Source organism: Chrysemys picta, chromosome 1, assembly GCF_011386835.1.
Source record: "Chrysemys picta bellii isolate R12L10 chromosome 1, ASM1138683v2, whole genome shotgun sequence".
Taxonomy (NCBI): domain Eukaryota; kingdom Metazoa; phylum Chordata; order Testudines; family Emydidae; genus Chrysemys; species Chrysemys picta.
In genome coordinates this window covers 74,270,135-74,295,906 of record NC_088791.1, presented here as the reverse complement: position 1 = coordinate 74,295,906, position 25,772 = coordinate 74,270,135, and the positions used below count along the sequence as shown (strand labels likewise).

The window sequence follows — 25,772 nt, the reverse complement described above, 5'->3', positions numbered from 1 at the left end:
GGAACAGAACTGCTGACATTTTCTGTTGATCCTTGTCGCAAATACATTTATTTGCGGAAACCCCCACCGATGGAAGATGTATCTGGCCAGATGTGGACAAAGAGACCACTCATGGGGTCTTGTAAACGATCTGCTCAGGTGATCTGCCAGATTGTTTTGGACCCCAGTAGATAAGAAGCTTCTAGGCTTATTGAGCTGGCAGTGCAAAGCTCACAAAGCAGTGTAGCGTCTTGACAGAGCGGGCTCCTCCCTGCTTGCTGAGGTAAAACATTGCTGCTGTGTTCTCTGTGAGGACTAAAAGGTTGTTTCCCTTGATCTGTAGCGGAAAATCTTGGCAGGCCAATCTAACAGCTTTCGAAAGCCAATTCCTCTGCGGACCTAAACTCTGAGTCTGTAGAGAATCCAGATGGGTCCTCCAGCCAAGGGCAGACACATTGATCACTAACATGAGCGTCGGTTGCAGGCAGGCAAAGGGACTCCCACACATACATTGGCTGGAACTGTTCATCAAGCTAGGGAGATGAGGGCATGAGAGGGACCTTCACTAGCAAGTCCAGATAGTGACAGCACGGTGAGTAGCCAACCCTGTAGAATTATGAGGTGCAGACTGGCATTTTGAACCACGTAACCACACAAGGCCACATGCCCCAGAAGCCTCAAACAGTTTCATGCTGTTGTGACTGGGTGAGCTTTGTGATCTATAACAATAGACTGAATCATCTGAAACCTCAAATTCAGATCATGTGTGTCTACTGCTATGCCACAACGGTGCCACTTTGGCACCAGAGAGGACACCGTCATGTCCAGTGCCGATTTAGGCACTGATTTGGAGGAGAAATGCTTGGATTTCAGATATATTCTACTCAACTCCCTCTCACCCCTCTTTTCAGGCTTTGAGGGTGGATATCTTCCCCTGGTGGGTGCCTCTTTGGAAGACACATGCTTGTTGCTAGGCACAAGGGAAGGAGATGAGTGCCGGGACTCTGACAACGTTGGAGCAGGACAGCTCAAGGGTGGTCTGAGTACCATCAGCAGGAACTTCAGCCTAGCCTCCTATCCTTGTTTGTTTTAGGCTTGAATTTACAGCAAATCTGGCACCAGTCTTTCACATGTGCTTCGCCCTGGCACTTAAGACAACTACTGTGCGGGTCACTCACTAGCAACTAGCTTGAAGCCCAGCAACTGGGGCATTCCTAAGTGCTGGTGGTAGAACCCCAAAACATGGAAAACAATAATAAAATTGAACATAACCAAACTTATTAACTAACTACAATTATATATATTTATACACAGAGCAGAGAGAAAACTTCTGGTAATGAAAAGGGATTCCAACGACAGTTATGGGAAGTAAGAAGGAACTGAGAGGGGCGTGGGAGCAGCTCTTCCCTTTATACCTGCATGCAGCAGTACCCAGAGCAGAAGATGCGCGAGCCACCCAATGGGTACTGTTAAGGGGAAAAGTTTCTGATAGCCATGTGTCAAAGTGTCCATTTTCTGAATGCAAATGAGCTTTTAAATTAGGGGAGGAAAAGAGGTAGGATGTCCCAAAAGTTAAGGCACTGGCTTGAAATGTGGGAGAGCCAGGTTCAAGTGCTTGCTCTGCATGAACCAAAGTGGAGTTTTTCCTCCCAGATCACACATAATCAGGGAGAACAGGGACTTAAACCTGGGTCTCCCACATCTCCAACCAATGCCCTAACCACCTACCTACTGTCTGTCAGTCAGTCATGCTTTCCTTCCCCTTCTCTCCAGATTTCCCAACAAAAAATTAGTTGAAACAGTTATGTCTGCACAAAACATTTTGACTTTGAGCACATCTCAAGGAAATTTCATTTAGCCAAAAATGTTCCAATCAGTTCTAGTGCAGATCAATGTTAAACTTCCAGTATATTACTTACCAGCCTTCTAAAAGATGTTTTTGACCTAGCACTGCTCTCCTAGCTTTTACTGAAACAACAGTGAGTTGGTGTATTGTCATAGGGACCTGTATTTGCTGAGAGTTATACTAGCTTGTAAGTCAGAAAGAGGTACCTGGCTGACCAAAAGGACAGTAATCCCAAGTATTACCTGTAAATTAGCCAAGAAATGCAACAGGCATGTGCCAGGGGAGCAGACACAATGGAAGCTGAAGATTATGAGAAAGCAGAAAAGGAGATAAGAGAAAAGCAGTTAGTATTTAGAGTGGCTTTAAGCTGAAGTCCCTAAAATCTCCTTTTAGGGACTGGAGTGGGAAGGTATAAAAAAGGGTGTGCATTTTAAAGTGACTTTTAATGTTTATGAAACATACCAGACTGGAGAGACAAAGGAGTTTGCTGTCAAGTGTTATCAAAGAGAAGACACAGCAAGGAGAACAACAATGATTCTCTTGCCTATGGAGTCTTTCAATACATGTTCCTCACTTGACCTGTAGCCATCCTCTCCATACAAACCACACTTTCAGATAACAGAAGGGCTCTTGCTTTAGTAGGATGAGGAAACCTAAATAATTTGCAAATGCTGCTCTAGGTTGAGCCAGCTAGACAAAGAAGCAGCAAGCAGCCATTGCTTCATCCTCCTAGAAATCAAGCATGTAATTCTGTGACCCTGCAGACCTTCATGGAATCAGAAGGAAGTCGGAGACATGGCAGTGTTCTCTTGCATCACAGTAATTAGGCTTGTCCTTGTGCCGACAAATAAGAAACGTGGAAAAGAAGTCTGCCATTAAAGAAAAAAAGCAGTATAGAGTTTGTTTTAACCCTTTTGTACCAGGCGAGTTGACTGCTCCCATATTAGTGTTGCAGGATAGAGAGATTCCTAAAAATCAACATGAGAGACAGCCGTGCTCTTCTACTCTCATCCTCCTTACTTTATGTGCCACTGCTATTTATGTCTTTGCCAAAAAATAATAGTCTGCCCTTCTCAACAGTTTTCATGTAAGGCAGCTCCTCTTAATTATAAGAGGCCTTGTAAGTTTTGACTTGCTTACTTTACCACAATATTTCCTAAAGTCTTGGCCTTCACTGGTTGCTTGTTGTCATCCAGAACCATCACTGCAAAGTAACAAAGAAAGAGATCATTTTTCTTCCTTGCAAATGGTACTTTTCAGATGGACAAGGATAATCTCTAAAAAGCTTGTCTACCTGGGGAGTTAGTGCAAGGCAAGCCAGGGTGAGAAGCTACAATGCACTAACCGGCTAGGTAAACCCTGATACAGAGCACTATGGAACATCTACTGTGCAGTAACAGGGTCCACGCAGCAAGCTAGTACATTGTAGATTCACACCCTGGCTTGCAGCACACTAACTCACCATGTCTACAAACCTAATTTGATGAATTCCCACTTATGTCACACTTCAGTGTGGAGTAAGAACAGGCAACAAAAGTAATTATAGAATTTCTGGGTACCAAAATAGATGAGTTAAAGATTCTTGTTAGCATCCCCACCACAAATCCCTAGGCCTTAAACTAAAGACACACAAACTGGGAGGGAGAAACATCTGGTTGGACTGAAAAAAACAACAACCCCAAACTAAAAATTAAAAGAAAAAAAATCTCCAGACAGCGAAATCTGAATCTTCAATTAAGAAAAGCCCTTTCATAAGTAGGGCAGTGAGCCCATGAAAAAGAGCCCACAAGAAATATTAGTAAGTGATAACAACTAAGGTTATTAGAGATTGATCTAGCGTCCACTCAATAAATATCATTTGTGGTTAAAAAAAAAACTGTCTGTTTTTCAAATGCACAAAATCGGTCTCTGATTTGTCAGACTCTGCATAGTGAAACCACCATCCTGACAGGGAAGGATTGTGTTTTTTATACTACAGAGAAGTGAGGTGAAGTAACTTCTGATTTTCCCAAACTCACACAGCAGGTCAGTGGCATAGCTGGGAACAGAATCCAGAGACCAACCCCAGTGCCATTTTCAATGGTCCACACTACCTTTGTTACAATCTTCAGTAATTTGGTTATATTTCAATAGAGAACATTTAGGTTTACAAGGACAAAGCCTGGAACCTCCTCTTGGATAGTCTTTATCTAGGAAATCTATTAGAATCAAATCTATGCTGCCTGGGAACAAGGGAAGGATGACAAATAACTTGTTGCCCAGGGCTGTGGTACCCTTATCTGTACTAACTACTCAGAGGCATGGCTTATAATAGCTAGAGATACCGCCTTAAGAATGGTTGATGCACATGAACAGCAAGTGGAGGTAGGGAGGAGAGGCATATTAAGCCTTTTAAATCATAAGCTATTTGAGTGTGGCCAAGCAGAGGAGGTAACTCTGATAGATATGGCAATTTCCTGCAATATCCTTAAAAAAACCTTATTGAATTAAGTTTATTTGGCATCCACTGTATTAAACGCAAAGGTAATGTATTATTGTGAGCCCTGGGAAATGTTATGAACTTCAAAGGATTATACTGAACAATGGGCCAGACAAGAATGGACTTTTGGACAGTGTCAAGTGGTTACAGGATTTGTAAACTTTTCCAATAAGTGGTCCTGAACCATTGGTTAGAAAGGAAATGTGACATCTGTTCCCTTACGGAACATACATGAATGTGCGTTCATTTTGTAGTCTATTTTAAAGTACAGTAGAACCTCAGAGTTACAAACAGCTCAGAAATGGAGGTTGTTCATAACTCTGAACAAAACGTTATGGTTCTTCTTTCAAAAATTTACAGTTGAATATTGACTTAATACAGCTTTGAAACTTTCCTATGAAGAAGAAAAATGCTGCTTTCCCTTTATTTTTTTTTAGTAGTTTACGTTTAAAGTAGTACTGCACTGTATTTGGATTTTTTTTGTTTTTTGTTTTATGTCTCTGCTGCTGCCTGATTGCATACTTCCAGTTCCAAATGAGGTGTGTGGTTGACTGATCAGTTTGTAACTCATAAGTCTGACGTTCTTCTGCAATTCCCTTTCATCCATTTAGAAGGAAGTTTTTAGATACTCTAACAGCAGGTTTTGCAGAATTCATTTAAAATCTCTGCATATGTGCGTCCCACATATTCTTGCTAAGCCTGACTACAGAGCTTTGGGAACAGGTTTGATGCAATTATATTCTGCCATTGTTCCCTGCTTATTAGAGCTCTGGTCAAACTTTAAGCCTTTTCTCTAACTTCATCTTTCATTCATTGTTTGTCTTCATACAATAACTACTAGTGCCAAAGTCTAGGGCAGCTGAAAATCTTTATTTTTTTTAATGTTCATGTTCACTTCTACTTGTTAGAAGAAAGTCAGCCAACCGTTCCTTCCCAAGAATGTGAGCACTCCTTCTGTAGATGGCTTGACCTCAAAAAAATCTAATTATGTGTCCTTCTTGAAGTAATTCCTGAACACTCTGGGTCAAAATCAGAGTTCCCAGGTATAAAAATATTTTAGAATTCTTCATCTCATGGCTGCGCACTCTGCATGCAAATACCTTCCAAACAATGAAAGCTCTCACTTTTTAAGCCCTATGCTGGTTCACAGTCTATAATTTCATACAGCTAGAAATAAAAATGCTGCATATGTATTGAAACATAACGTGTTTAACAACTCTCTCAAATATGAGCCCCTGTACAAGTCTGAACACAAACACTGTCTTCTTTGATAAAATTAATGAGGATGTGAGGCAGGTACAAATAGACAAGATTTATACCCTTACCATGTTGCTTTTTAGTTCATCATTACATATTTGTAGAGGTCACAGACTTCAGGAAGAATCATCTTTATACACTTAAAATCAGGTGAGTTTTTATATTAAATTGTTGTGCAGAAAAAGATCAGATTAGTGTGTTTATTAAACATATATGTACAATGTATATATCCAACAAGCAAAACCATTTAGCCTCTGAATAACACATGTAGTCATAGATGTAAGGTACAAGTATGACAATACGTTCTTAAAGCACTATTTAGCTACTTAGTCTAGCTACTATTCCCTCTCCACCAATTATAAAGATGATCACTATTAACACTATTTTTCCTAACAGCTAAAAAACAATGTCACTGCTGGTTATGATTTAACACTAGATTACTGCAGATTATGGTTTGAAGATTTGAATGTTTCGTAATATCCATTGCCCCTTTGTATGCAGGCATTCCAAACCTTCAGACTCAACAGTACAATGACAACTGCAGTTCCTTGTGCACTTTCAAATCTAACTGTATGCCTGAGAAATTTTGGGTGCATAAGGAATGCGTAAGACTAACAGTTGAAAGATGGAAAGGAATGTTTGCTAATAATGCAGATTGCTACGGGTCTGACCTTGTGAGTTTTTCAGCACTTCCTGAAAGATGCAAGCATCTTCAAGGGATACAGGATAAATTAAAACCCATATGATTAAGTGGTTGCTGTAATTTTAATCGTACTGGATACTGGAGTCTGATTGTAAGAACTGATGCTTCTGAACCTGACACAGGTCAAAAAGTTGCATGTGTGCATGTGAGAGAGAGAGAGAGAGAAAATGGCTTTAAGTCCATTCTGGAGCCACTAGACTGGTTCCAAGGGGCAACATGGAATAGCATCAGGGCTGCTCTAAATTGCGCCAATTGGTAACATACACAATGGGATCTCCAGGATGTGTCAGCTCCCAAATCATGTTTTTTCCCCAGCCAAACTGGGGAGGAAGGAAAAATAAAGAAACATCGGTGAGGAACTACTATGCTGACACTATGTCACATGGACATTCACCCAGTTAAGTAGCCAGTTAAACCAGAGAGGTACAAAGCTGATTGAGCAGAGACCAATTTTGGCCCTAGATTGTTAAACAATAACTGCAATCTTAAACCCTGATCTTGTGAGGTGCTGAGCTCTCTCAGAAGTGCAAGCAACCTCCTCCCCTATTGATATACACTGCACATTCTTACCATTGTATCCTGGCACTGATTTTCCTGCCTGTCCTGGTGGAGGAGTTGTAGAGTTTCCCAAACCGATGCAGGAAGCAGTAATTGCAGATCCAGTTTCTGTTATGTAATAGAAGGAAAATGTGTCAGTTAAGGCTTGTACTTAGTGTCATTAAGTACTTATTGGTGCCAAGCTTGGTTTCTAGTTTGGAACATCAAAAATACATTCCCAGATGAGCAATGAAAGATTTAGAATTCAGAAGATTCATATATAATATGTAATGAATGCAAATTCACCACAGAAACCAGAGTGCTCTAAAAGGCCATGTTTCCATTCAATAACAGACAATTAAAAAAAAAATCTGTATTGCACTAAGAAAAAAGGAACCTGTAGCTTATTCTGCTGTGGACCTAGAGGAGTCAGAGAACAATAAATTACATGTTCGCAAGAAACCTATAGATGATCGGACTGCTACATAAGATTATTTTATATGTGTATTTTTAGAGTTGTCCCATCAACCAGAATCAAGAGGAACAATCTCTAGAAAACACACTAGACCAGACTTGTCTTATTATTATTCTACCTCTCTGTTTAGATTATCCTATTGCTTTCTGTGTAAAGTGTGTATCACTAGGCGGTTGCACGTTTCGTAGCTTCTGTAGGCCGAGCTGACTGCACACACCAGCATTCCTCCATTCCACTCCATAAGCTCCCATCCTCCTTTATTTCAGGGACTCCCTGTAACTTCCCCCACCCTGTCCCTCATGCCTGGGGGCTCTCCGTGTCCCCTATCCGTCTCTCCGCTCCATACCAGGGAGGGAGAGGAATTATTTCAGCTCAGTACTAATGTGGACACAAGAACAAATGGATATAAACTGGCCGTCGGGAAGTTTAGGCTTGAAATTAGACGAAGGTTTCTAACCATCAGAGGGGTGAAGTTTTAGAACAGCCTTCCGAGGGAAACAGTGGGGGCAAAAGACCTCTCTGGCTTTAAGATTAAGCTTGATAAGTTTATGGAGGGGATGGTTTGATGGGATAACGTGATTTTAGTCAATAGGTCAATAATGTGCCATCGCTGGTAATTAGTAACAATGGTCAATGATGGGATATTAAAAGTTACTACAGAGAACTTTTTCCAGAGTATCTGGCTAGAGAATCTTGCCTGCATGCTCAGGGTTGAGCTGATTGCCATATTTGGGGTCGGGAAGGAATTTTCCTCCAGGTTAGATTGGCAGAGGCCCTGGAGGTTTTTCGCCTTCCTCCGTAGCATGGGGCATGGGTCGCTTGCTGGAGGATTCTTGGCGATTTGAAGTCTTTAAATCATGATTTGGGGACTTCAACAGCTGAGTCAAGGGAGAGAATTATTCCAGGAGTGGGTGGGTCAGCTTTTGTGGCCCGCATCATGCGGGAGGTCAGACTAGATGATCATAATGGTCCCTTTCTGACCTTAGAGTCTATGAGTCTACTCTGTGCGTCCTCATCCCCCCACCCCCATTTCCCCTCATGGCAGGGACTCTGTGTGCACCTTCATTTCCCCTATACCAGGGTCCCCCAAGTTCCCTCCCACCATGGACTGTATGTTTCACTGCCTCCCCTATACCAGGGTCCTCCCATTCCAGGGGCTCTGTGTATGCTCCCATCCCGCATTTCCTCTTCCTCATCATTTTTATTTCCATCTGTCATTCAGGGTGTCAACATGTTAAGCTACTGGAAGAATGAGGAGAGATGAGATGGGATACTGTTATACTGGAAGATATTAATGGGTGCCTTCAACCAGTTTGATTTATAGACAACTGGAGAGAAAGTGGAAGCTGTTGTGCTAAACAGATGTCAGGGGCTCCATGTCCCCCATTTTCCTCCTTTCCGTTTTTCAATTTTGCCTGTAAATCGATACACTCATGCCTAGAATATTCCCTGGAATTGATCAGATGTGGCATTTAAAATTTATGGTGTTACATACAGACAGGGGAATGCAGTTGTGCAAAGCCTTCTCAAGGTCGACCAACTATATGCAGAATTCTATTTTGGGGCTGAGAAATTCTCTCCCGTGAGATGCTCAGTAAGCAGACAAATGTAATATTTCCCAATTTTATGCTGCTGGGCAGGAAGACCAGAGAGTAGTCTCTGTTATGAAGCAATGGATCACTACTTTATCTGGAACTACTGCAGATAGTTCAGGAATATCTATTTTATAACTCATGGGGTTCTCATTGAGATACCACTTTGGGAACTATTTGCAGCTACACAATGAAGAAGAAAGGAAAAATAAAGTAGTATAAAGTAAAGTATATCTGTGCTGCAGTCATGATTAAAGCTAGCTCAGATACATTCACACGAGTTGCAACAAAATCCCATGACTGCAATGTAGACGTATCTTAAGTTTCTGAAGCTGCTAGAAAGAAACTTCCTGGGAGTGCTGGGGGAAGAGGAGTCATTCCTTCAGTATTGCCAGGCCCAAGCATTCAACAAATCATGAGTCAAGCCCCCAAAAGCATGAGATTTGACAAGCAGTACATTGAAGTGTTTTTTTTTTTTTACTTGCTTTCTGGCTTGTGAATCTTCAGTGCTCAGATATTCAAGCTTTACTGGAATTTCAACTCATCCATATTTCAAATTAAGCAAGCCAGTGCAGGACCAGAGATGGCCCTTGAACTTGCACCAAGGTGAAGCTGTGCCCAGCAAGAGAAGCATGCCAAGTTCTGAAAAAATCCCACCTTAAGGCAGCCTGTCTCAGATGCTGGCTGCAGGAGGCAGATAACAGCTACACTTATAAGAGCCACAGAGGTCACAGATAGAATAGGGGAAAGGCAGTGGACGCAGCTGGTGGCAGCTTGAACTAGAACCTCTGGGATCTCCAGTGGGAGGAGGCTGAAACTGGCCTGAACAGGAGCCTTGAGGGCTAAAGGGAAAGTAGGAAAGAGAAAAACAAATGGAGACAACAACTAACTGAGCAGAGGGAGAACAGGTCAGAAGAGATTGTGAGAAAGTAAGACTGAGGGTTGCACCCAGGCTGAGAGAAAAACTGGGGGTGGGGGCGGGCACAGATTCATAGTAGAAAACAGAAATGGGGGAGAAAATGGTTCAGAGTTATAATGAGAAAAGGAGGAAAGAGAGTGGAATAAATGATGTGTGAAAACTAGAAAAAACGATAAGGCTACAGTGTTACTGCACCTCTGAGCCATAGTTTAAGTGAGGGTTTTGGCAAAGATTAATAACATCAGAATATGGGCCTATTCCTTGAAAGAGAGAGAGACTCGTATTTTGCAGGCAGAAAAAAAGGTAAGGGGTTCCTGCTTCGCTATGATGTAAAAGAAAGGAGCCTCATCCCATTTAACAATGTGTGTGAGGATATTTGCCAGGGTTCTCTTGTAGTAGAAGCAGGGAGGCAGTAGCAGAAGGCAATGGAGCTGCAGAAGCAGAAACCCTGACAGATGTTATTCAGCAGGTTTGGAACTGCATTTTCCCCAAAACACTGATATTGGGCTATTATGGACCCTAACCTTTTCTTCCCCATTCAATTTTTTTTAAACAGAATGAAGTCAAATTGAAAAATAAGGGCAGATATACTTAAATACACCAAATTTCTACACAATCCGCATTTCCCTGGGGAGTAGAAGGGGGAGAAGGGAATCAGAAAACAAGGGGAAGGGGAGAATCTTCCAGCTGATTGCAGGAGTTGCAGGGAGGAGGCTGCCAAACCTACTGCAACAGGTCTGTTGAGAAAGGCCTGGTTTAAACTACTAAGTTATGCCAGCATAACTATGTCACGTAGCAGTGTGAAAAAATTCATACCTTCTAGGCCAGTGGTGGGTCTGCGGACAGTCAATGTAAACACTGTCTTGCAGACCACCAGCTGATTACCCTGATGAGCCGCAGGTTGCCCACCACTGTTCTAGGCAGTCCAGCTATGCCAGCGGAATGGAGTAGTGCAGATGCAACTAAGCCGACAGAAGAGTCTTTCTGTTGGCTTAGCTAAAATCACTCAAGGTTGATGTGCTACTACTGAAGTAGAAGAACTCCTTCTATCAGCATATGCAGTGTCTACACTAGCGGTCTATGGGTACGTTTATACTTACCTCCGGGTCCGGCGGTAAGCAATCAATCTTGTCTAGACGCGATAAATCGATCCCGGATCGATCCCGGAAGTGCTCGCCATTGACGCCGGTACTCCTGAGAGGAGTACGCGGAGTCAATGGGGGAGCCTGCCTGCCACGTGTGGACCCACGGTAAGTTCGAACTAAGATACTTCGACTTCAGCTACGTGAATAACGTAGCTGAAGTTGCATATCTTAGTTCGAAGTGGGGCGTTAGTGTGGACCAGCCCTCAGCCAGCATAGCTTTACTGAAATAGACTCTTAATGCAGACCTGACCAAAAGGTGGTATGTGGGTTTGGCTTTTAGATCAGAGCTGAGAAGAGGAAATCATGGGACGCAGTCAGTCTCCTTTCAGATGACCTGGACTGCTCATTTGTTTGTGGACATCACTTGTCAGTGTATTTAAAATTTAAACTTTTGACAAGCTGATGCCCAACTACCTGCTGCTGCGGTGGGTGGTACTGAGGAAAAAGCTCCCCTTCCAAACGCCACTCTTCAGCCTGTTAACGTTCTCCCTGTGAGGCCCTCCAGCCTATCCTCACTGCTTCAGTATACCCCAAACAACTGCTACTCTATACAGCTCCTTTCTCTAATGACTCCTGTTCCCATAGATGAGGTCACATTCACTGCTGACAGAGTCAGGTGCAACTCTATTAACTTCAGCTTAGACCAGCAACAGATATAGGCCCAGGCACCAAACAAATGTGGGGGGAGGCAGAATGCAGACTTGAAAGCCTTGCAGTACCATCCTGCAAGAATGAAAAATGTGTGGGGGTGAGAGGGATGACACGGGAGGGAAGTAGGAGGATAGGGAGCTAGAAACTTAGGGCTGGGAAATCCAGGGCCCCAGACGGTATCCCACCTGTATAACACAACAGTCATCACAAATCTCCTCTTAGGGCACCTGGGCCTCCTCTATTCCTCCCCCATCTTCAGGAAACCCGGGGTCCATTCCAGAAAATAGAGGATTCAGTATTTAACCACCTGAGTAAAGGACTTTGTGGGAGTCAGGGTAGCTCTGCTGACATCATCCCAATGGAGTGACTGCAGCCAAGAGAGCCACAAACATATTGTCCCCCTGCTATGATAATGGTGGAAGACCTCCCCACCCCCATGTTGGATTCCCAAATCAGGGAGTCCATGTAGGACTGGTCTAGTTTGCAGGAAGAATATACTCAGTGTTAGGTCTGTGACTAGGAAGCGTGGAAGAGTCTGGTCATGGAGATCCTGGACTCATTTTGTCTTATTCCACTCCAAGGAATTGGCCTGAAACTGCTAAACTCAGTTCACGTGGGCTGCAAAGTAGTTCCTTCACTGAAAATTGTTACAGTATCTATCAACCTAAGCCGCATTTGAACTTGTAACAGACAGCCATCGCCAAAAAGCTGAATGTCCCATTATGAGTTTCATGAAACCATCCAATACACTACTTTATCACTGTTTTAATGCAATGTTGTGGATGTGACTGCCGGTAACTCAGCAAACCAATTTATATTTCTTACTCACAACATTGCCAAGTACAGAAATATTAATAAATTCTACCTTTAGTATCATTGTTGACAGCAGTTTGTGAACTCCAGCCAATTTCTCTTTATACACAAGTTGACAGGAATAGGGAATGCCTTTGACAAGGAAAATTACTACAGCTGCAAAGCAATGATTCTGTCAGAAAAATGGAATGAGCATAGAACATTACAGTAACCTAATCCACAGATATGATTAGTGTGCACTAGGAACTGACATAAATTTGTCACTGCAGAATCCTGCTGTTCAAAGGTCTTGGACGGGGGGAGATTTGTGAAGTCTTCAAGGATAAGTTAGGATCCACTTTGTGTTTTTTATGCACAATCTACAAAACTAACAATGTGAACTAAAAGTGAACCATGCTATTATACTGATTTATATTTCTGCACTTACTCACTACACAATAAAAAAATATAAAAAGACTGAACTGTGTTCCATCTCTTCTAAATAAGGAATATATATTTCCAAAACAGCGGATATGCAATTTCAGTAGCAGCTACTTTATGATACCATCTTGCTAGTTACCACTGTGAATGTAACATTTTTAGTATCTACCCTACCATAGGTAGGTATGCTGGTCAAATACTGGTCCCTGATGTGCACACGTGGTTCGCATGAAACAGTGGGAGCCTAACAAACAACCCTGTATGCTGGCCCAACTAACCCTGTATATTGTTTTTCAACAGTGGCCAGTGCCAGATGCTTCAAAGGGAATGAAGATAAAAGGGCAACTATTATCCAGTCCCAGGTTCTAGAAGTCAGAGGTTTAAAGAGAAAGCATGAGGCTGTTTTCCCTATCTTGGCTAATAGCCATTGACGGACCTAACCTCCACGAACCTATCTAGTTCTTTTTTGAACTCAGTTATACTTCACAACATCCCCTCGAAACTAGTTCCACAGATTGCCTGTGCATTGTGTAAAGAACTTTCTTTGTGTTTGTTTTAAACCTGCTGGCTATTAAATTAATTGGGTCACACTTGGTTCTTGTGTTACGCTAAGGGATAAACAACACGTCTGTATTCACTGTCTCTATATCATTCATGATTATACACCCCTATCACATCCCCCCTTAATTATATCTTTCCTAAGATGAATAGTCCCAGTCTTTTTAATCTCTCCTCATGTGGAAGCTGATTCATATCCCTCATCATTTTTGTTATCCTTCTCTGTACCTTTTTCAGTTCTAACATATCTTTTTTGAGATGGGGCAACCAGATCTGCACACAGTATTCAAGGTGTGGGTGATATTTCCAGTCTTATTATCTATCTCTTTCGTAATGGTACCTCACAATATTAGCATTTTTGACTGCCGCTACATATTGAGGAGATGTTTTCAGAGAACTATCCACAGGGACTCCAAGATCTCTCTCTTGAGTGGTAACAGCTGATTTAGACCCCATCATTTTGTATGTGTAATTGAGATTATTTTTTCCAATATGCATAACTTTGTATTTATCAACATTGAATTTCACCTGTCATTTTGTTGCCTGCTCACACAATTTTGAGAGATCTCTTTGTCACTTCTCACAGTCAGCTTTGGACTTATCTATCTTGAGTACTTTTCTATTATTTGCAAATTTTGCAACCTCACAGTTTACCCCTTTTTCCAGAGAACTGATGAATACAGTGAATGGCACAGGTTCCAATACAGATCCTTGGGGGACCTCACTATTTACCACTTTCCACTGTGAAAACTGATCCTTTATTCCTACTCTTTGTTTCCTATCTTTTAACCAGTTATTGATCCATGAGAGGACTTTCCCTTTTATCCCATGATTTTCTACTTTGCTTATGAGTTTTTGGTGAGGGACCTTGTCAAAGGCTTTCTGAAAGTCCAAGTACACTATTCCAATGGATCACTCTCGTCCACATGTTTGCTAACATTCTCAGAGAATTCTAATACAATAGGGAAGCATGATTTCCCTTTACAAAAACTGTGCTGACTCTTTCCCAACGTATCGTGTTCACGTGTCTGATAATTCTGTTCTTTACTATAGTTTCAACCAATTTGCCTTGTACTAAAATTAGGCTTACTGGCCTATATAATTGCCAGAATCACCTCTGGAGCCTTTTTTTAAAAAAAACATCAGTGTTACATCAGCTATCCTCATTAGCTATTAGACATCTACTACACAGGCTGATTTAAGTGACAGGTTACATACCACGGTTTGTAGTTCTGTAATTTCATATTTGAGTTTCTTCACAATTCTTGGGTGAATACTTATTCTTCAGTATTCTTGGGTGAATACTAGGACTTATTACTGTTTAATTTATCAATTTGTTCCAAAAACAATTTTTTTTCACACAACGCACAGTCAACCTGTGGAACTCCTTGCCAGAGGATGTTGTGAAGGCAAAGACTATAACAGGGTTCAAAAAAAGAACTAGATACGTTTTTGGAGGATAGGTCCATCAGTGGCTATTAGCCAGGATGGGCAGGGATGGTGTCCCTAGCCTCTGTTTGCCAGAAACTGGGAATGGGTGACAAGTGATGGATCGCTTGATGATTACCTGTTCTGTTCATTCCCTTTGGGGCACCTGGCATTGGCCACTGTCTGAAGACAGGATACTAGGCTAGATTGGACCTTTAGTCTGATCCAGTATGGCCATTCTTATGTTAACCTCCTCTATTGACACTTCAATCTTGGACAGTTCCTCAGACCTGCAACCTAAAAGAATGGTTCAGATGTGGGAATCTCCCTCATATCCTCTGCAGTGACGACCACTGCAAAGTATTCACGTAGGGCTTGTCTACACTATCACTTTTGTCGGTATAACTTATGTTGCACAGGAGTGTGAAAAAACACCCCCGAGCAACATAAGTTACACCAACAGAAGCACCGGGGTGGACAGCGCTATGTCAGTGGAAGACCTTCTCCTGCCAACACAGCTACCGCTGCTCGTGGAGGTGGTTTTGTTATGCGAACAGGAGAGCTCTCTCACATCGGCATAGAGAGGCTACACGAGCGATCTTACAGCAGCGCAGCTGCATTGGTACAGCTGTGCCGCTGTTAGTTCGCTAGTGTAGACATGGCCTTACCTTCTCCACAACAGTTTTGTCTTCCTTCAGTGCTCCTTTAGCACCTTGATTGCCCTGTGGCCCCACTGATTTTTTGGCAGGCTTCCTGCATCTGATGCACTTTTTTAAAAAAAATTGCTGTTTGTATGTTTTGTTGGTTACTCTTCAAATTCTTTTTTGACTTTCCTAATTATGCTTTTACACTTGCCAGAATTTAAGTTCCTTCTCATTTTCCTCCATAGAATATGGCTTCCAATTTTTAAAGGATGCCTTTCTCCCCTCTAACCACCACTTTTATTCTGCTGTTTAGCCACAGTGGGAGTTTTTTGCACCTCTTAACGTATTTTTTTTTTTTAATTTGGGCTATACATGTACTTTGAGCCTCTATTATTGTGTTTTCAAATTCTTTCCATGCATCTTGCAGGCATTTCACTTGTCAAAGGGGAGGGAAGATTAGGGAAACAGTAACAAAGACATACATTCATATAGGTCATCTACTAACCTGTGACTAGCCACTTTACTACCAGGAAAACAGCTAGTGAACAATTACACTTAGGAAAAGTTATTTACACTTTGGTGCCTACCACTGGGAGAAGTTCTTCATCCCATCCTCCACCCCTCTTCACACTGTTCAGTGCGTCAGCAAATGAAGTAAAATTTACTGGCAAAGATTCAATTTTCTGAAAGGCTAAACTCCATCCTAGCATACTGAACAGGATGTTCCCACAAGGAAGATCAACAAGATAGAGTGCAGCAAGAAAGAAACAAACACAGAAGAATTTTGAGGAAGATATCACCTTGAAAGATCCTTTGCCTGCCCGGCACCAAATCTGTCAGAAAGCTAGTCTGGAATTAAACAAAATTTACTCATTAGACACTATTTGATGAGGTGAGGTAAGGACACACTTTCATTCTTACCTCTGAATTTATTTTCTATTTATGTTTCTTTGAACTGTGATAATTGTGTCAGAGGCAATTTTATGTTTAATTCCAGACTATTTATGAGATTTGGTATACACGGATCAAAGGGTTTTGAAAGCTGATAGTTATATTCTTTTTTTCCCACCTATGTCCTCTTATTTATTAGATATGCAATGTGCCAACATGGTGCTAGGTGCCAATAGCCTGCTAAAAATAGGATTTCATTCACTACAAAGTCAGAAAGGGTAAGCAGCAGGATTCTGCCCTTATAGCAAGGGTCATCATAAATACTACATTTAAGGTAATACTCAAGTTGATTGTTTCATTTGATTTTAAATCAACTTTCTGATGGAGACTCCTTCATTAGTTTGTCATGATCTTTTTAAAATTTCTTTAAAAAGAAATATCATAATGGTAGGACAAAGTTTTCCCAACATATACAGAATATCCAGCAGTGAGACTGAAACCCAACCAGAAAAGACAGCCCTTTTCCCGTTCCTGCTCTGGTATCCTGTAGTCAGTGAAAGAGAGACTGCCATACACTAAGTGATTTTCTCTGAAGACAACTTGGAAAGCTTTTGATAGTCAGAATTACTTGACTCTTGCCAAGTGGAGACAGTCTGCATTCACCATGCGGCCCATTACTCAAAATGGATCTACTTGTTAGAGAAACAGAACAGAAATGTTGTCATTCTCAGGCTGGATTATGGCAACGCACTCTACTTAGGATGATTTTGGAAAGGTACCAGGAAGTTTCAGCTATGTACAATGTGGATGACTGACTTTTAAGTGGGTTAGGCTAAGAGGAGCATACAACTCTAGTGCTCCACCCTGACTTCCTATCTATTTCCGGGTGCACTTCAAGGAGCTGATTCTCAATAAGCTAGCAAAGGAATAGGATAACTTGGTCACCTCAGTCCAGACTATTGCAATATACCTGCCATAAGGCTACCTTTAAAGAACCCTAGGAAGCCTCAGCTAGTGCAGAATGTGGCCACATGGCATTTAAGTATCTTAGGTTGACATGACACCAGATCTCTATGCTAAGGTCATATACCAGGGCTCCACAGTTTTTTATCCTACCTTGAGTCTACAAAAAAAGTGAAAAACCTTTAGAGAAGCACAGCATTAGGCTCATGAACAGAAGTTTTGATCATTCCAAGTTTTTTTCCCCACAAAACTTAAATTGGAATTTGACCTGGCTTCATTGGGATGAACTGTATGTGACACCTTAAAAGGCACCCAATTTATTTGCAAAGGTTATCCTGATTATCTCCATTCAGAAACTGAAACACAGAAATTTAACCCATAAAACAAAGAAAAGAGGCAGAGGAAAGGTGATGTATAACGCAGAATGGAAAAGAGGAACGATACAAAACAAAAAAGAGCAGAAACAACAAACGATGGAGGGGCTAAGGACAGAGAAATTGGAAAGTCTTCAGTACCAAAGAGATTCCTTGATACACAAACTCTCACAGTACAATCCAGTCCCTTGCACAAAATCTGCATGTAACAGTCCTCCTGGATATGGCCACGTTTGCTGTTCATTGTCCACTCCTACTCAAAGCTCTTTGTAGTATCATTATTAATTTGTATCATGGTAGCACGCAGAGGTCTCAGTAAGAATCAGATCCACCTCCCCCTTGTGCTAGTTGCTGTACAGTCACAGAATAAGAGCTTACATCCTAAAAAAATACTTAAAATCAGACAGATGGGGCAAAGGGATTGTGACACGACATAACCCATACAGGTGGCTGCCACTGTTTCCTTTGTAAGAGTAAGGATGACCTTGAAGTTAAGGTGCTAAATTGGGACGTTCTGTCACAGTTTCCCCGCGTGATCTTCAAGTCTTAGTTAAGATGAGGATACTATTACTTCCTCTTTCCCAATTTTTGTTCATCTAGTCTATTTAGTCCCATTAAGGAAAGCACTTAACTTTAAGCCCTGTGTTTAAATCTTACTGAAGTCAATGGGACTTAAGCACATGCTTAAGTGCTTTCCTGAACAGAGATGCTTTTCTGAATCAGAACCTCAGATTGCAAACTCCTTGAGACACGAGCTGTTTTTCTGAACTCATCTATACACTGTTTTAACTGTATCTGTTTCTAAACCAGTAGTTAAACTCGGTATACCCCCTAGTGGGGATGCAATTATTCAAATATGAGAGTATTTATAGCAGCATTGCTTAGTTTGGTAAATAAGCTACACCAATACAGCGCTTATAAATTGGTATAACTGAACCCACACTGGGCGATGCACCAATTTAACTATAATAGCTTTTAAACCAATATACTTAACTCAGTACAAATACCGTAGGCAAACAAGACCTTATTATGCTTTTACAACACGTAGTACAAAAGGGGCTTGAGTTTGACTATGGCTTCCTGGTACTACCATAATAAAAAATAAACTTGATCTTGGACTCTGGAGCCACAACCAGCGTTTCTGTAACAACTGGGTACAGGTAACCCTGATAACACTATTTCTGTCATTTCTTGCAAATATACAAAATCTAGAGGAAGTCACAAGACCTGTTAAAATATTTAAAAGATGATTTTGTCTGGAGAAACAGTCTTGTTTCTTTATAAAATTACAAAAACTCAAGTTCATTCAGAGAATTTGTGTTTCTTTTTAAATGTAGTCACACGAGAACTCAACAACTCCTTTTTCTTCCTATAGCCTCCAGGCATCAGTAGTCACCGCACGCCTGCTCTCATGAACATGTGTTTCATTTGTGAAAACGACACTCTCATGGTAATATAGTTGTTATGATATTCAATTTAATAATGAAAATGTATAATTCCCAAGATCTTTGCCGAACTCTCTCAATCCAGTGTGTAAACATTATGCAGTAAAAGCTTTCTGGCATGTTGACAGAATTGGGGGTGCAGGTTAATCAAAAATTCCAGTTAACTAAGAGTTATACTTACCAATGAATGGAATACCAATTTTCAAAGAATTAGAATACAATCAAATGAATAAAGCATAAAATACTAAACAAGTGCTCAGCAATCCAGTAGTAGCACTGCACTGCAGAGTGGTTGGTTTCTTGAAGCACTTAGGTGTATACAGGTAAAGTTTTCTATACAGTAGGTTCTCTTATGACACTACATATCACTATGGGCAGCGCATGGTGTACACCCAGATCACTAAAAATACACTTAACACTAAAACTATACTGAACATCATTTAATCTTTCTTTGATAATTCAGAAGGCACTTTAGGATCTTGCAGTGCCTCGGGATCATCATTATCAACATCAATTATGATTGTAGATGTAGAAGAAGGTGTAGGAGATAGGGTCATTACAGATTCAGCCCAATGACATACCCAGGAATCTGCTTTTTTTAATAAATCCCGGATACCAGCTTGTTTACTTGTCTTTTGCCTCCTTTGCCTAAAAGTAGAGTGCAGAATGTACAATTGCATAACCTCTTGGGCATTATACTAGTCCGGATTACTAGATTGAAGATTTGTATTAGAAGCTATCAGAAATGCCAGTTAATAGAGCTTTCTGTTGATAAAGTGCCAGATAACACAGCTTGTACAGTATATTTATATACTGTATTGTACACAATGTACACACACACACACCTGCCCGCCTCTGGGGTTTCAAAGAACACCCAAAACTTGCAAACTTCGGAAGTGTGGCTGCAATTAACTGAGCTTATTGGGAAACACTCATTAGCTTAACTGGAATTTGGTTGCCTATGACAAGGGTTGAAATAAAAGTCCAGTGATCTTGTAGTGCTCCAAGTCAGTCACAGTGCAGCTGAAGTTTATAGATGGAATTCTCAAGTGGAATTTGCAAGAGCAGAGTGATTGTTGAGAAATTCAGACAGAAGGAGCAGGCAATGCTTTCGGTCTTACTTTGAAGATTTCAGATAACAGGACTAAAGATTTAAAGATGCACAAAATAATGCAATGCATATGATTATAAAATGTATTTTCATGCTTTAATTGAAACCCATTTTTTTATTCTCTTCCTGTTGTAATACTATAACTGATACATGATGAAATACTTAATAGACACAAATGGATGTTATAAAAAGTAATTACACATCTCAGTGCTAACCATTTACTGTTTAATCATTTTGAGAAAGCGTTATATATTTTATGCAGAGTTATACTGTAACGATGGAAGAGGATGATTAGATTATTACTGTGTAATTTAGGTAAATTTCTCTGCAGCAGGGATTAACATTTTAGAAATTGTTTCTCTCCCTCTCTCTCTCTCTCTTCAAGAAAATCTTCATCAAGGCTGCCTTAAATCTTGCAAAGGATTATTCTTCCCATAAACTAGATTCATGGAGCTTAACTCTGGGCTTCCTGTTCTCAAATCATCAGTAAAATTGTCTACTTGACACTAATGAGGACTCTGTTCTACGAACTAGAGGGAAAAAACAGTTGCCAAGCAACAAGAATGACATCAGCAACCTGTAACATTTTCACATAAATATACAAACTGGGGGTGCTGTCACAGCTGCTTTCACTCACCAAGCTGAGACTGCATTACACTTAACTCACTGTTTCTTACACAAACGCCCCCTCCCGCCCCTACATTCTCCTATCTAGTGCATCCTAAAAATAGCTCAGAGATGAGCTCCGTGACTGAAGATCATTTTACAATTCCTTTGTTTCCAACCATCAAAACTGCATAAAGGAAATTTGAAAAGGGGTGGGCATTTATAATGCTTTATTCTTATTACTGCAGGTCCCTTAACTGCATGTGGAATAACAGTCGGAAATTACTTAAATTAAGCAGCACAGAGAAACTAAAATCAGATGGAAACAAAAAAGCTTAAAATATGCTAAACTTATATAGAAAGTCAGGGTGGGTGACAGATTGGATACCATAAATTAGAATACAGAATTATAGAGAAGCAGAGGTGACCATTGTGAGGAAACCAGTAAACCTGTGCAATTTAGAGAGCACAAGCTGTTTGTGCTTTAATTTACTGGAGCAGATCCCGGTATTGGCTCCCTGAACCCATAGGCAAACCTTTATCATTTCTAAAAATAAAACCAAAGGGATTAGAAGCTTTTTCAAGACACAGCTTTCCTTCCCTCAGTCACTGAACCTGCACCATCTCTGCTGCCTAGAGCACTTCCCATGATGCAGAGGAGGATTGATCATCTGTCAAATGCATATTTGAAGTAATTCATGTGGGATAAAACATCTTTGGAGGAGAATATAGAAGCCACATCCAGCAGGATGATGAGATGGATCAGAGTGAGTAGCACTGAACAGCTGCCCACAGCAAACTTAAGTACCTGTAACAATTTTATTCCAACTAAGATGATCAGTTTAAAGAATAAACATAATTAAAGCAAACATTCTTGAGTGCCCAGTGGAGAATGTGGAAATGAATTAAAACTTTTCTGCAGGAAAATAATCCTCAAATCTGAGTACATTAATGAAGCAGATGCCAGCTAAGTGTCTGGATTAGAATCTTCTGCATCCGGAGAAGAGCCTCAGAAATCCCATGAGGATATAAGATTAGAGGAGGAATGTAGACAATGGTGACTCCGAATGACTACAGGTAGCAGAAAGATCAGTCCTAGTGGCCAGTTTAAGTAAGACACATCACTAGTCAAAATGTGAAGAATATGCTAAGACTGCATTAATAAGGTGATAGATAGTAGATAATGTTTTCACCCCTCACCATTATATAGTCTGTCACCTGGCAGTTACACTAATTACCATACATTCAAAATTACTAAGGCTATCAATCCTTAGACCTCAGGGGAAAAACTGATCACCAGATGGAATCAGGAAGAGCTCCCCACTCATGACACAATGTTTGCATAAATAGATAGGGAAAAGGACAAAAATTTAAGAAGTTACAATGTTCCTTTCTCTGAAATATCTTGATAGTCCACAGTAGAGGATGGGATACCCAGCCAGACAGACTATTAGTTAGATATGGTCATGGCAATGACTATGGTCCCTATGAAAAACTGCTTAAAGTAAGAGGCCACAGATAATGTTGTGTACTTCTAAGTGGATGAGCTCAGACTATTAACCCTTTCAAAAATAACTTCTTAAGTAAGATAGCCACTTACCTGTCCTATCCCCAATATGAAAGTCTGAGACAAGTCCAGATTTTGCAAAACACGAAGTTCAGTGACCCAAGCGTTTCACCGCTATGGTATTTTCTGCAGAATTCACCCCTTTCTTCCAGAGTTTTGCTGCAGAATCTCGGCTTCCAATTTAAAAAGAAAAATGTTTCTAGCCTTTTTTGCTGCAGTGAAGGCCTCAAAAGTATGAACAGACTGTTAACTGAAACAATAGCTCTGAGACATGTGTCTTGCTTCACTCATCTCAGTCAGAACCCTGTAGGCTTCATGATTTCACATCATAATTTGGCATTTTCTGAAGATTCTATGAAATTCACCATTTTACTGCAATCAGAAACCCAACATTCTTTTGTCAACCTGTCCTGATGGGACCTGCTAGCAGCTGCCTCTTGCTCTGCAAGGTTCCCCCAGATGGGGGAATTAATTGGATTACAATGCATACTCCCTGCACTGTTCCATAGAGCAAGGTAGCAGGGGTTGGAAAGAGAGAACTGGAATCTAACGCCATCATCCCTGACACATGTGGGGAGAAGAAGAATCTGAGACAGGTCACATGGGCATTATGGGAGTTGAAGCCTATGGAGTATGTATGGAAAATAGGGCTGTCAAGTGATTAAAAAAAATTAATTGTGATTAATCACACTGTTAAACAATAATATAATACCATTTATTTCAATATTTTTGGATGTTTTCTACATTTTCAAATATATTGATTTCAACTACAACACAGAATACAAAATGTACAGCGCTCACTTTATACTTATTTTTATTACAAATATTTGCACTGTAAAAATAAAAAGAAATACTATTTTTCAATTCAACTAATACAAGTACTGTAGTGCAATCTCTTTATCCTGAAAGTTGAACTCACATGTAGGATTATGTACATGTGACAGGGCGTGACTCACCTCTGTTCCTGGACCCATGTCACTCCCAGGACCGTGGCGTCCCCTTCATGACACTACCCTCTGGCTGGGTCATACTCCGTGTTCCCCCCTTCTGGGTGGACTGCAGTCCATTGTCCAGCCACTTCCTTCAGTGGCAAGTGCAGTCTACTCTTTAGTCTCCTCGCCAGTGGTGAGGAGCAGGGGAGAGGGACCCGTGCCCGCCCACTACTCTTGGGTCCTGGCCCAGGGACCCTGTAGATAGCAGCCACTTACTGCATCCCCTCCGACTCCTCTGTGGATCTCCCTGGGCCACTTCCCCGCAGTCCCAGCACCTTCTTTGCCCTAGCCTCAGGGCTTCAGCCTGCAGCACCAGCCTATAGCACTGCTATGTCCAGGGTGCTTGCTGAACTCAGCCTGCAAGGCAGCCCGTCTACCTCCCTCCTCAAGCTCCAGGGAGTGGCTCCCTCTGCTCTGCCCTGCAGCCCTTCTTATATGAGCCTGCCAGGCCATGATTGGCTGCTCCTCTCAGACCCTTTCCAATTGGCTGCCTCTGGCACAGCCTCACTATGGCTGCTTTTAAACCCTTTTCTACTAGTGTGTACAAAAAAATAACTGCATTCAAAAACAAAACAATCTAAAACATTACAGCCTACAAGTCCACTCAGTCCTACTTATTATTCAGCCAATCACTCAAACAAGTTTGTTTACATTTTCAGGAGATAATGCTGCCCGCTCTTGTTTACAATGTCACCTGAAAGTGAGAACAGGCTTTTGCTTGGCACTGTTGTAGCTGTCTCAAGATATTTACATGCCAGATGCGCTAAAGATTCATATGTCCCTTCATGTTTCAACCACCATTCCAGGGGACATGCGTCCATGCTGATGACAGATTCTACTCGATAACGATCCAAACCAGTGTGGACTGACATGTTCATTTTCATCAACTGAGTCAGATGCCACCGCATCGGACTGTAACTCTTTTAACACTTCTGAAAGCATGCTCCACACCTCCTCCCTCTCAGATTTTGGAAAGCACTTCTGATTCTTAAACCTTGGGTCGAGTGCTTTAGAAATCTCACATTGGTACCTTCTTTGTGTTTTGCCAAATCTGCAGTGAAAGTGTTCTTAAAATGAACAACATATGCTGGGTCATCATCCAAGACTGCTATAACATGAAATATATGGAAGAATGCAGCTAAAACAGAGTGGGGACATACAATTCTCTCCCAAGGAGGTCAGCCATAAATTTAATTAAGGCTTTTTTTTAAACAAGCGTCATCAGCATGGAAGCATGTCCTCTGGAATGGTGGCCAAAGCATGAAGGGGCATACGAATGTTTAGCATATGTGGCATGTAAATTCCTTGCAATGTCAGCTACAAAAGTGCCATGCGAACACCTGTTCTCACTTTCTGGTGACGTAAATAAGAAGTGGGCAGCTTTATCTGCCATAAATATAAACAAACTTCTTTGTCTTTGTGATTGGCTGAACAATAAGTAGGACTGAGTGGACTTGTAGGCTCTAAAGTTTTACATTGTTTTGGAGTGCAGTTATGTAATAACAACAACAACAACAAATCTACATTTGTAAGTTGCACTTTCACAATAAAGAGATTGCACTACAGTACTTGTATGAGGTGAATTGAAAAATACTATTTCTTTTGTTTATCATTTTTACAGTGCAAATATTTGTAATAAAAAATAATAATATAAAGTGAGCATTGTACACCTCGTATTCTGTGTTGTAATCAAAATCAATATATTTGAAAATGTACAAAAACATCCAAAAATATTTAATAAAATTTAATTGGTTTATTGTTTCACAGTGCAAACTGTGATTAATCGCGATTAAGTTTTTTTAATCATGATTAATTTTTTTAGTTAATCGCGTGAGTTAACTGCAATTAATTGACAGCCATAATGGAGAACATAATAAAAACCCATCCTCTCAAATTATCATGGTCAAAAACAGTCAGTAACAATATTTGTATCAATGAGTATTGTCAACTATGAACCACAGCTCTGAGATTGCTAAGCAATTTTGGGACAGTCTCTTTGTTATATATTTATACGGTGCTTAGGACAATGGGGTCCTGGTCTACGACTAGGGATCCTCGGTACTACCTCAATACAAATAATAAATAACAGCAGTAATTATAATAATCGTTCTCTGTGTTTGAGAGAAGACAGGGATGGGAATGAAGGATATTTCATGATGACAGAGTAAATTAAATTTTGCCATGGAATTTATCGGGTTGCTGACAGGGAATTTGGTCTCGTGCTACAGAGTACTCAAGGCCCTTATTATGTTATACAAACAACAGCCACCTTTTGAGCAGCCATACTGTGCCAAACACCACGATATCTATCTTGATACCTAATGCTCAAACTGCTCTTATATACTCCATTTATGGCAGCTTATTTCCACAAAAGCAG

At 40.9% G+C, this 25,772-nt stretch overlaps 1 protein-coding gene across 1 annotated transcript in view; it reads right to left on the bottom strand.

The window, feature by feature from the left end:
• ACSS3 (acyl-CoA synthetase short chain family member 3) overlaps positions 1-25,772 on the bottom strand; it is a 118,873-nt gene that overhangs the window by 19,883 nt on the left and 73,218 nt on the right. Inside the window, exons 10-11 of the mRNA XM_005279151.4 lie at positions 6,835-6,930; positions 2,966-3,029 (exon numbers count right to left, since the gene is read on the bottom strand). Of these exons, the coding sequence (XP_005279208.2) occupies positions 2,966-3,029; positions 6,835-6,930 (160 nt within the window). The remainder of the gene's footprint in view (positions 1-2,965; positions 3,030-6,834; positions 6,931-25,772) is intronic.